The sequence below is a fragment of the Tympanuchus pallidicinctus genome, unplaced genomic scaffold (assembly GCF_026119805.1).
Source record: "Tympanuchus pallidicinctus isolate F22 unplaced genomic scaffold, pur_lepc_1.0 scaffold4, whole genome shotgun sequence".
NCBI lineage: Eukaryota > Metazoa > Chordata > Aves > Galliformes > Phasianidae > Tympanuchus > Tympanuchus pallidicinctus.
In genome coordinates this window covers 50,021,680-50,034,490 of record NW_026294758.1, presented here as the reverse complement: position 1 = coordinate 50,034,490, position 12,811 = coordinate 50,021,680, and the positions used below count along the sequence as shown (strand labels likewise).

Genomic DNA, 12,811 nt, shown 5'->3' with positions numbered 1-12,811 from the left:
AGCTCCAAGCAGCTGTTGGAATTCATTTTTGATAGGTGGTTTCTGTGCATGTTCTGTTCCTTCTGGGGTATCTGAAGCAATTTCTAGTCTTGAGGTTATTAATTTTTCTTATACACCATCCATAATATGTTTGACTTCTGCTGAATTGTTTTCTTCTATCAGTATATCATTGATGCATGCACAGGTGGTAACTTGTGGTGGCTACAGGTTTCTGCTAAAATCTTCACCAAGGCATCAGTGGGAAATGGTATAGAAATTTGTATACCCCTAGGCAGCCTGTTGAAAATGTACAGTATTCCTTTCAAAGTAAAGGCAAGTTTGGCTGTGTAATGTTCCCAAAGTGGAAACACAAAAAGCACATCCTTTTCATTAAGGGATGTCATCCATGTGTGAGATGTTTCCCAAATTTGAGTTTTTAATTCTGCAGTATTTTGCACACTTAGGGCATTAGATTGCTTATAATCAAACATAAGCCACCACCGTCTGTTCAGCTTTTTCACCAGACAGTTGAGTTATGCAGGGAAAACGAGTGATAATGTTTCCTTTTCCCAAGTCCTTGTAGATATTTGTAAACGTGGCCACTGGCAAGGGGCACTGAATCACAACAGCAATTTTTGATGGAGCGGGGGCACAGACATATCTAACATCTATAGCATTAGGCTCATTCTCTCCCCCATGAACAGCAAAACTCCAGACTGAATCAAGAGTTTCCCCGTTCTGACACACTACAGAGCAAATCCTAAAACATTAGGTCAGTGCAATCTTCCCAGGAGCCACAGAGTGATTTTTGCTGCGAGGCATTCCTTTATGACCAGACCAATCCTTGTAAATCTGACTTTACAGAGACAAGGCCTCATGTTCAAGAAAATTTGTAAAAATTCTTCTTGGTCCTCTTGGTATAGAAATAATAGGTTCAATTTTGATAAACAGTTATACATGTATGAGTCACGGGGTAAGATCAAAATCCAAATTTTCCACTGGTTCATGGATGTCATCACCAGATGTTCCCATCGTGTTTTGGAGTTGGCAGAATGTGTTAATCTGTGGAATTGTTTAGCCAAGACTGAGAATGCAGTCTGGCTTAGTAAAATATTTAATTTTTCCTTCTTTCAGCTGACACTAACAGCATTTTAAGTTCCCTAAGTTCTGTTTTTAGACTCACAGATTTATAGAATGGCTTGGGATGCCATAAGGTTAAGGGATTAGGCCATGGGCAGGATTGTCAGCCATCAGATCAAGCTGCTGTGGGCTCCATCCAACATGGCCTTGAAAACTTCTGGGGGGGGACCCACAGTTTCTCTGGGCAAGCTGTTCCAGTGCCCTCTGAGAGAAAAGTTTCCTCCAAACATCTAACCTAAATCTCCCATCTTATAGTTTAAAACTGTTCCCCCATTTCCTATCACTATTAGACCATGTAAAACGTCAGTCCTCATGCTTGTAAGCTCTCTTCAATACTGGGAGGCTGTGATGTGGTCGCCTTTTCTTCTCCAAGCTAAGCAATCCCAACTCCCTCAACCTCTCTTCATAGAAGCCCTGCTCCAACAGCTTCACATCCTTCCTGTGCTGGAGGCTCAGGACTTGGAACAGTTCTCCAGGTAGAGCCTCACGAATCAGAGTAGAAGAAGACAATCACTTCCCTCTCCCTGCCGGCCATCCCTCTTTTTAGGTTTTGGTTTTCAATCATGAGAGTATCTAATTGTGTCTCCAGTTTCTCTCAGTTTCTCTCTTTCAACAATTAATAGAGTGTTGTATGAAAACACCACACTGAGAGGCAATCCTGAGGCAGTGTTGAGATATTCTTCTGATGCTATTAAAGGTGGTCAGAGGGCTACGTATGAGAGTGCACCTACAAATTCTGTGTAAATATATTCAACATTGAGACTGTCAGGAATTTTTTTTTTTCTCAAGAAGGCTCGCCCAGTTATTTTTATAGCAAAAAGAGACATAGGAGGGTCTTTAGCTTTCTTTGTTCAAATAAATAATCTACTAGGGGCACTTCCCTACTGGGTCTCTAAACCTACCAGAGGTATTTCCCAGCCGTATTGTCCCTTCTCCTTTCCTCTGACTAAAGTGCCTGGAGATTACAGTCTTTCCAGTCCACCTAATACATGTTCCCCCATGTATGTAAGCTACCCTCTGTATCACACATCATATGTATAGTTAGCTCTAACTATATGCTGCCCAAGGTGGAGAACTTAATATTAATTAGCCTATTAACCCCATGCAGTAAGTCCAGAGTTCACATGCTCAAGTTGTTAGTTGACCTTTGTAAGTGAAGCCTTATTTGGTGAGTTTACAGCCATCGTACGGAGAGGAATTTGCAAGCCTCTGCTCAAATTGTCTGCGAGGACTCATTGTTTGCAAGCTTCTTCGGTCTCAAGACTGGTAATATTATTTTGTGTTTCAAACACACTCCTAGTCTTGACGCCATAAGCAAATCATCATGCTCAGGAAAGAAGGTTCAGTTAGCTCCTTATAGGCAGCCACAGAAGCAGAGAAATGAGGGCAAAGAATTTTGGGCAGACACACAGCTGAGAGCTCTAGAGAAGAGTGCATGTGGCAGAAGCCCGAGGCCCACCACCGCAGGTAGGCCAATGCTAGTCTTACTGAAAGACCATGGGGAGCAAAAGCCCTTTACGAAGGGCGAGCCGCTCCTCCTGCGCCTCCTCAACCCGACTAACGGCTTCTGTCTTAACGTTCCCGCTCATTCCTCCTCCTCAGCGCACACAAAATGGCCACCGCCGCTGTGGAGGAACGGATCGCGGCGGGGCTTTGGCGGGAAAGCACGGGAAAGGGAGGAGGACGCGAGCGGGAAGGAGAGAAGGGGCAGGACAAGTGAGGAGCAGGGGAGGGGCAGGACCAGCGAGGATTGAGGGGCGGGGGCAGTAGAGGAGACAAAAGGAGAGAAGGGGAAGTGGGATGGTAGCAGAATGTCGGATCGGTGTGGTTTTGTCGTCTGCGATGAGAGCGGCGCGTGGGGCTCCGCGGCGAGAAGCGATGCGGAGGAGGAGGAGCTCAGCAGCTTGAGGTGGTAACGCGCGAGCGGTGCGCTCCATGCCGCGCTGAGGCGAGGCCGCAGGTCCGGGTCAAGGCAGCGGGCACCCGGCAGCCCAGCGCAGAAGCGGCATGACTTGAACTTTATTGGTGGCTGTGTGGTGCCGGGGAGTTTTTCCGTCCTCTTCTTGGGCCGCTTTTTTACACTGGGATTAGGTGGTTCCTCGCCCTACAGTTGCACCCTTCGGTCTTACCTACATAGGTAACGTGTGAGTCAGTGGAGATGTGAGAATTCTGCTCAAAAGGAAACAAACAAAAAAAAAACCCAGCAAATACGATCGCTGCTGTTACTTCTCTGCTGCTTTTAATGGCGCTTTCACGGTGCTTTCTTTCGTATTCTTTAAGGTATTGCAATTGGAACTGCCCTGTTCCAAATTGCTGTTCCAAACTGTTCTGTTTGCGTTTACCTTGAGTGCGGCTGTTGTCAGGTGTACCGTCAGTGCTGTGCCCTTGCGTGAGGCGTGCAGTGAGAAGGGGCGGCAGGACGGACGGTCTGGGTTTCTTTGTGGGACACTGTGCCGCTCTTTCAGACTGGCTTTCATGCTGGCCGGAGGCTGTCGGCACCCAAACAAAGGCAGCTGACAGGATTAGCGTCCTCGAGTTTATATGAGTGAAGAGAAGATAATGCAGTGGTTTGACTTTTTTTTTTTTTTTTTTTTTTAAGGTTATCTCTCGTTAACACCAGAATGACTTTAACCACTGAAATAGGAGGTAAGACAGATTCTTTTCTCAGTCTTTTTTCTTAGTTGTTCTTCTCAGCAAACCATTTCTGTGGATGTTGCCAGAGTTCATAACACCAACAATTAAATATTAGAATCATAGCATCATTAGGATTGGAACACCTCTAGGATCATGTACTCTAACCATTCACCTACCACTAATACTGTCTACTAAACCATGTCCCTAGGTACTGCATCTGCTCTTTGCTTAAGCATCTCCAGGGATGGTGACTCCACTGCCTCCCTGACAGTGTGTTCCAGTACCTTACCACTCTACCTGAGAAAAAATTCTCAGTATCGAACCTGAACTTCTCCTGGCACAGCTTGAGGCTTTTCCCAATTGTTCAATCACTGTTGGAAGAGTCTGCCCCCCAGTGCACCACAAGCTCATTCCAGGACATTGTAGGGTGATAAGGAGCCTCCTTCTGACTGAATAATTCCAATTCCCTCAACCAGACCCTTCACAGCTTCGCTGTCCTTCTCTGGACATGCTCTAAGGCCTCAAAGTCCTTTTTGAGAGGGGTCCAAAACTAACACAGTATTCAAAGTGTGGCCTCACCAGAGCTCAGTACTGAGGGATGATGCCCTCCCTGCTCTTGCTGGCTTCTAGGATGCCATTTGCTTTCTTGGCTGCCTGGGCACACTGCTGGCTCATGTTTGAGTATCAACCAACACCTCTATCCACTTTCATGAACTGCAAGTGCTCTCATGAAATCTGTGTTTTTAGTTAGTAGTTTACAGGAAAAAATGGGCACACTTCCAGTGTTTTAAAAATTGTTTTGCACTTAATTTCTGTTTTTTCTAAGTGAGGATGTCTTGCTTAAGGATTATATGAAATGTTATTTTCATTCTGATACACAGTACTTGAACTGAAAGATATAGATGAAATATACATCCGTGTAAAGACATGTAGTCATATGTAACTACAGTAGCATATATTATTATTGAATAAATCTTTAAGATTGTTAAATATATCTGTTCTCTTCAGATACTTAACTCTGTTATTATTTTAAATATAAACACGTGCACTTTCATTTAAAATTTTAAAATATTCCTTAATTCCCTTGAAAGAGATTGCATGAAGGAGAGGGTAGTAGTTAATAATACACAATAATTTTATTGTAACCTCCTTGACTCCTTTGCAGACTTCATTTAATTTCCTTCTGTTTTATTCTAACAGTCTAATAGCTCCAAGTGACACAAATTGTTCTTAGTTTTCTTTAGGTTTCTTCTTGTTTATCTTTTTGCCATTTTAAAGACCTGAATGTATTCAAAAGCATCGTTTTTTAAAATCAGCTCACTCAATTAGTATACTTTTTATCTGCAATCCATTGAAATTTGAGGAGATTTTTCCTATTGCTGTCATCTCCTGAAGCAGAACCTTTCATAGTTATGAAGAACTTGGCATCATTCGGTAAAGATCATTTAAGATGTGCTTATTTGACTCATTCTTCAGTTTGTGGGAGTGAGGATGTCTCTGCTTTGCCAACGGACTAGGTCAGCATGAAGGACACAGACACCAAGTTGAAGAAGTATTTATCTTTACTTGCATTTAAAGCAATGAAATATTAAGTGAAATGAGGCAGAATAAAGCAAAACAAAGTAATGCACCTGATCATTACTATGGAATGTCATCTATAGTGATTAGGAGAAAGCCACATCAATTGCCCTTAATACTTTACCATCATCCAGATCTGCAATTGCTGGGTAGCACAGGCTACACTGGAGATGTGGAGAAGCTTTCCTGGCAGCTTGGAGGTCCTATATGATGTGTCCATCCATAGGTGGTGAGGTTGCCAAAGTTACTACAAGAGGATCCAGCTTTTGTATTATTGAATAAACAAACTTACATAATGTGAAGGGTGGAAACATCTGGTTTAATTCTCTGTGGTAAAAAGATGTGATCAACTTTGTTTTGATTTTGTTTTTGTTTTTGTTTTTTTTTTTTGAGTTGCGTGTCTGATTGCGACTCTATACATTCCGTTTGAAAATTCTCAGGTAATGTATATATGTTGACTGAAAATGAAGTTGCAAACATAAATTGAAAGCTGCAGGATGAGATAAACTGAGCCACATGCAGCCTGTGGGTTAGGCATGCCTGCCAAAGACATTAATTTTGAGTACTTCTCAATGTATTGTAGTTTTATAGCCTAAGGTCCAAACTTGGAAGTTTCTTTTTTTTTTTTTTTTTTTTCCCCCCCCAAGTGTTTTCTCTCTGTTTATTTTTATAAGAAGTACAAATAATTTTGGTCAAATTGTTTTATTTCTGATTTTTCCAGTATTGTAGTTTCAAGACTTAGGGAGATAAACCACTTATATTTATTCAGCATCAAATAATTTGATACATGTAGAAATGTGTGGAACAGTAGGACAGAAAATCACCTTTAATTACTTGCTCTACTTTTTTTTTCCCCTAGGAGTTTTTTTTCCAGAAATCAACTGTATAGCTCCTAATCCTTCATATGAAAACCAGGTATATCAGTTTTCTACAGAAATTATACATTTCCTGTTGTAAATACATAGCTATTTATTATTAATGAAATAATTGAACCTTCCATTCTTTTTTTTGTGTGTGAAAGAGCCCAGTGGTTTGCGAAAGAAGTGAATACTATGGGAAAAGAATGTTCTGTGTAGCACATTCTCTCCGGTAATGTATCAAAGTCTGGTCCCTGATATTTCATGATGATACAACCTTTCAAATTTTAGAAACAAGTGTAATGAGAAGATGAAGATGTTGCTCAGCCCAAAGGTTTTATTACATTCTTTTCAGGTTCTGAAATATGAAAATCTGGGTTAACCATGTTTGAATACTCATAAGATTAGCTGTGATCCAGTGTTGGGATAATCCTTTCTTTATAAAGAAGGAGATAATAAACTGAAATGCATAACAATGTCTGTTTGCACAATGATGGGGTAGTCTAATCTATGTGTAATTCTGTGTTCCACGATCTGCTAATTAGCTTAGTTTTTAATAAATTTGGCATGGATGGTAGTCAGCTTATTAAATGTTGTTCTATTAAGCAATCAGTTTTTCACCTGTGTATGACATCCTTAATATAGCTTTAGGAGGATCAGCTCCATCATCTTCCCAGTCACAGATATGAAGTTCAGTGGCCTGTAGTTTTCCAGGTCTTTCTCCATTTTTTGAAACCAATTAGCCAATGTTAATTTCAGTGAGGGATTCTTCCAAGTCTGAAAAGGACAAACTTGCTTTCCCTATCAGGAGTATCAGAAAAGCAAATAACCCCTAAGTACTCTAGCAAATAGTTTTTGTAATTCTTACAAGTTTTTAATACTTCTTTTTGTGAGATGTATTTAACATTCCATTGGCAGCTTGGCTATCCACAGCATGGTATCAGTATCAAATTTAAATCTTTTCTGAGGGCTTGGAAGAATGATGTTTAGCTGTCATTCTTCATCATTGTTGGTACTTGCGTGTGTAGAACCAGTCTTTTTGTTATGTGTCTTTTCTAATCCCAGTGCTGCTCATGAGTATTAGAGTTTGCTGTTGACAGGTAAAGGAGAAAATGACTTTTGAGAAAACTTTTCTCTGATTTGTCAGATTTTAAATGGGAATGATTCTGTTCCATGTAAGCCTATCTAATTGAGTGTTACAAGGTGCTGCATGTTTTCCATGTCATCTGTTTTTACTGCTTCCTGTTCCAGCATTAGTGCTTGTTTGACCACTGTTCTAAATAACAGTAGGAACAACAGTAGCTGTTAGGTGTTGTTCATCAATTTTTTTCAAGTTGGTTTAGCCAGATTATACTTTCAAAGCAGCTCCACAGAAGATATGATAGTGGCAATACAGCATGAGAAAGTGTGGAAATAATGCCTATAATCTCAGCCTTATATCTGCTGGCAGCGATGTAAGACTAATTTAGATAAACTGAATACAACCTGAGTGTTATGAATGTAACTCAAAAGTAATGCTAATTATTTTAGTCATTACCTTTTGGCAAACAGGTTTTTTTTGTCCTTAAAATAAAGTAAACTTTGGAGGGAAGGAGGAGTTATCCCCACCCCCACATCTTTTGGAACCTGTAGCCAAAATTTCAATAATGTATTATGTGAAACATGGGAGTATTCTGAGCACGGGTTCTTTGTAACCACTTATATCAACATGCAGTGGTCAAACATTCCCTCCATTCCTCCTTTATCCTTTTTTCTTCCAGCACATTCCTGTCATGGCTTTTGTGGTCACAGAGGTTTGAGCAGTCGTGTTCCTGAGCTTATTTATTTCTGTCTGACAGAGGGAGAGCAAGCATGAAGAGGTTCTTAGAGCATTTGCCACTGTATCATGTCTTTATGCTGCTGTCTGCAGCCTCTCCATGGTTGTCTCCTACTATTGGCCATTTGAGGCAGAAGGCTATCTCTGTGCTTTTCAATTTTGTTTCAGATCATCCCTGAGCAGGTCATTGCTTTCAGGTCCATAGATACTTGACAAGGAGACTCCTATTGAAATCAGATGTATTGCTGTGTCTGTAGTAAAAAAAAAAAAAAAAAAAAAAAAAAAAAAAAAAAAAAAAAAAAAAAAAAAAAAAAATAGCTGGTGTCAGCAGTTCCTGTTACTATGTCATGGGCCATTATAAGAATGTCTGCAGGTCTGAAGACGTTATCTGGAAGGTCTCAAAGAAATTAAGATCTTAGTGGTAAATGGAATCCTTGCTGTCATCTGCAGGCTCTTTAGAAAATGTCTGTTAACTTGCAATAAAATCCCAGTTTCAGTATTTCTTTCTGAAACCTATACAACTAACCAATATCCAACTACAGTAGTGGGGGTTAGCAAATGAAACACTCCCATTTTGCAGAGCTGAACAAAAAATGCCTGTGCCTCTGGAGAATAGCCAGGTGAAGTACACTGAGAAGATTTCCAGAGGCTATTTTGGTAGCCTGTAGTAGGAAGACCAGAATTGGTTACTATGAACTGTACTTTTTCCTTACTGACTGATGTTGGCACTGTCAAGGTACAGAAAGAAAAGATCTTGCTATGAAACTTATGACCACCACAAGCTTCTGTTGTTTTGAAAAAAGGGTGGGATAGATACCTTGACAACCAGCAATGACTGGGAACACTAATTTTTGTTTATCTGCTTCTGAAAATACACGAGAAGCTCATTAATTAAGGCAATCTCAACCATTCTGTGATTCTCTTTTTGCATCTCTTATGTCCCACTATACTGCAATAACTTTCAGCTCAGCATTCTCCCAGAAGCCAGGAGTGTTGATACTTCCGAAGCCTTAACTCTTTTGTGCTGATTCTCTGGTGTGTACTGAAAGACTGAACTTTGCAGGAGAACTTATTTCCAAAACATTCATTGATCGCTCTTCAGTATTATTCAGTCCACTTCCATTCTTTGCAACATTTGCAAGATACAATATCAATAACTTTTTAATTGTTTTCAAACATGTTTTAAAAAAAAAAGTCCTTATATTAAGATTCACGAAGATATGAATGTACTGCCATCTGCTGGAAGTGATGTGCCTCTTTCCAGCTTACACAGTGGGTAGGGAGAGTTAAACTGTTAAAGCTTGGCTAAGCCTTATTTTGAGGCTTAGCTATTTGGTGCAGTGAGTTTATTAACCCACAGTTTCTATATCCATGGTCAAATAAGGTTCTTAGATGAGACCTCTACTTGACTTCAGTTTCCTGTTTCTTCCTGTGTGAGTTTCTGATTTGAAGCATGGCCGTACTCAACTGTTAACCAGTGTATGTTTCCTGGGTGAGACTGGGGCAATGAGGTTCTGATTTGTTGCTAGAAGGTAAGCAGTTTTTGAGTCTAGATTAAGGAGCACCTTGATTTGGAATGGTACCAGATATAATGGAGAATATGAAGACCCTAAGGGAATGGGATTTGAACCAAGGCTTTCATTTCTTTTTTTTTTTTTTTTAACCATGCTTCTGCTTAGTGGAAGAGATTTGCAGATACCATGATGGATGGTATTCAAACTTTATTAAAAAAGTAATAAACTAATGCCAATGAGATACTTTTTCTCATTGTTATTCTTATGTAGTATTTCTTTGTGAAATGAATTGCATGAAGCATAGCTCTTCTGGAAGAGGAAGAGCTGAAACTGCGTCAACCATAATGGTGTTATTTTACTGTTGATCTACTGACAGAGGAGGAATCCTGCTCTTCCCTTGATTGAAAATACTGTCACTTTAGACTGTGTTCACCAGACTGGGTGCACAAAAAAGAATGCTCTTATGTAAGAATCCTGCCAGTGCTTCAGTCCATTGCCAGCTCTCTCAGCCCTATTCATTCACCATCTTTTCTGTCTATTTCAACAGACAGTTGTAGACACAGGAACTGTAGGCATTGGGCTTTGAAACAAGTGACAGGAGAGGGAAGATGCTAAAGTTATGTTTGGCAGATTTAAATTGTTTGTAGTCCTACAGGATTTTGCTAGCAGGTAGGCACTTGTGTTTAGAATGGAGGGAGGTGTAGAACACTAGTCATATATAAGTGATGGATTTCAGTTGGTGTTCAAGTTCAGGATCTTAACATATTAGATGCTTGTGCCTGACTGATCTTTCTCCAATAATATAGATGTCACTTATACCTACCTTTCTGCTGGTGCATCAAACCTTATTTGTAGAAATTTACTCATGTACATACCTGCCACTGACTCTGCAATTCTTCAAGCACAGAAAGTTGTACATAAAGTGTTTCTCTTTTCCTCAATTGCTTCAAGTTTGCAAAAAAATGAGAGTAATCTAAAACTAAATGGTTAAATAGAATGTAGTAAATACTCAAAAAGGAAAAATTACTGCATGAGTACAGTATAGGAAACAGCAGACTGAGGAAAAAAGCTTAAATCATCACACATCTGTAATATCTTACAAACTGAATATGAGTCAATTTTCTGCCCTTTCTATTTTATTATGTGAACATTCTCCAAATTCCATTACCAGCTATGTTAAAGCATGCTAGCAGTACACAGTATTGCCACTTGCTGGCAGCAATAGTCTAAAAATGTACTGAAGTAAATTACCTTAAGCTTCAGTATTTATTAAGCAACATCACTTTTTTAGATGTAGAAAATATGTTTTAGGACTGCAGAAGCAGTTATAAATTGTGGGTGTTGGGGGGGAATACTTATGAACTGGTATAAAAATGAAAGCAACTATAAGTAGAGAATTAACAACAGTATTTATTTTCTGAAAATAGTTTTGGTTTTGTGGTTTTGTATTCAGCATGAAGACTCAAACCTGCAGTCTCCAGTGATACTTCTAAGACTTTGACCTGATGATTGTGAAGCACAAATGCTCCGTAGTTTGGGATCCACATAAATAGATAATCAAAACTTATAGTATACAGTGTTCTAATAGGCATTTTTATATTGTATGTTTATTTTTGTTTTTTTCTCTGACAAAAACTTGTAATGCCTTTCTTCTGAAGACTTCTAACACTACCAGGTCATTCACAAAAGCGTAAGATATTTGATTTTATAGCAATTTTAGTCTCCATTATTCTGGATTTTCACTGCTAAGGAAGTCAACAGGTGGTCTTTTGAAACTGAGGCTTCTATCTACATCTAAATAAACTTTTAAGGTAGGCTTACAGGTCTTAGAATTTATGCAAAAACTGTGAACAAAACATGTATACCATTAACTTGTACAGTGGGTGTTAATTATGTGCTTTTTAGAAAGAGTGGTTACATTCCTTTTTGTAAACATTTTTTTAATGTGTAAATTTTACAGAAATTAAGTTGTGAAGATCTCTCTCCAGAGGCAATCCTGTGTCCAGACACCTTTCTGGAGGAGATAGTAACACCACAAGATGTATTTCAGCATGTTTTAGAAGATTGCCTGAAGCCCACCGTGGCTGTGATTGACACAGATAACAGCACAGAGGAACAACCCTCCAACAATGATAACAGTCTTTCGTTGTCAGCATTTGGAAAGATTTTCATGGAATCATTGTCACTCACTGAACAGAGCTTAGGGACTGGTGAACTTGAAATCAGTGATTGGTTGAGAGTTCTTAGTGATTCTGGGAGTCCTACAGTGATATTAGAGTATCCTGATCGTGTCTTTTCCAGTGACGCACCAGCAGATAAAAACAGTGATGCTCTGCTAGAAAAGCTTGTGGCAGATCTGAATTCTATGTCCGGATCTGTAGTACAGCCAGACACACCTGTAGTGCCAAGCAAGAGACAGCTTAACACCAAAGACGAGCAGGCAAATTCAGAACATGATATTGCCAGGCAAGTGGCAGATGACTGTACACAGATAACAAGCGTGCTTGAGCCTCAGCTTCCTGTGATTCAGGTGGACAAATCAAAAACTTTAACAGGATTTAGCTTGCAGAGGACAACTTATGAGCAGGTACATATATAGTTTAATCAGTATTTGAAAGGTTATGCTTATCCGAAAATGTTTTCTGCAATAGTCAAATTACTTGGATATAAAAATCTTAATAGAAAAAACCTGGCATAGGTAATTTAAATGCTTAATATATCTTCAGTGTTTTTGTTTTACAAGTTTAGAGGTGTTTTAATATGTTCATATTACAAAAATAGCCAACCTTGGTATGAGAAATCCTAGTGGAATTAAATCAGTGACTCACGTGGAAATCTGGAGTCAGCACAGGAGTTTCAAAAACTCTTTGTACTTTTGCATACCTTATTTGTATGGTATTGTTTACAAAGCTCTGAACCACTCTTCTGTCACTCCACTGTTCTGTTATTCCACAAAAAGCATTAAAAAAAAAAACAAAACAATACCAATTGGATACTACACCAGCCAATTGGTATTGTTTATTCTTTTTTGTTTGTTTGTTTGTTCTCCCATATTATAGTATGCTGAGTTCTGCTTTCAGAATTCCTGCCACAATAGCAGCAAGTATTACAAAAAGAAATTACAGCTGTGTCTCTCCCAGAGACGAGTGGGACTGCTTTTGAGAATCTTTAGCAAATGTGTGAAGAATTGCATTTCTGTTGTTTATTTATGCCTCTTCAAGAATGTCTGAAAAACACCTGAAACATAGTTTGGTGTTCATGTCCTCCCCTGAAGATGTGGTGCATGTGGATAC

At 39.4% G+C, this 12,811-nt stretch overlaps 1 protein-coding gene across 1 annotated transcript in view; it reads left to right on the top strand.

The window, feature by feature from the left end:
• Nucleotides 1-2,889: 2,889 nt before the first annotated feature.
• The window catches only part of ANKRD31 (ankyrin repeat domain 31), a 53,773-nt gene continuing 43,851 nt past the window's right edge, over nucleotides 2,890-12,811 (top strand). The window contains exons 1-4 of the mRNA XM_052700337.1: nucleotides 2,890-3,028; nucleotides 3,719-3,765; nucleotides 6,191-6,246; nucleotides 11,479-12,105. Of these exons, the coding sequence (XP_052556297.1) occupies nucleotides 2,931-3,028; nucleotides 3,719-3,765; nucleotides 6,191-6,246; nucleotides 11,479-12,105 (828 nt within the window). The 5' untranslated portion in view covers nucleotides 2,890-2,930. The remainder of the gene's footprint in view (nucleotides 3,029-3,718; nucleotides 3,766-6,190; nucleotides 6,247-11,478; nucleotides 12,106-12,811) is intronic.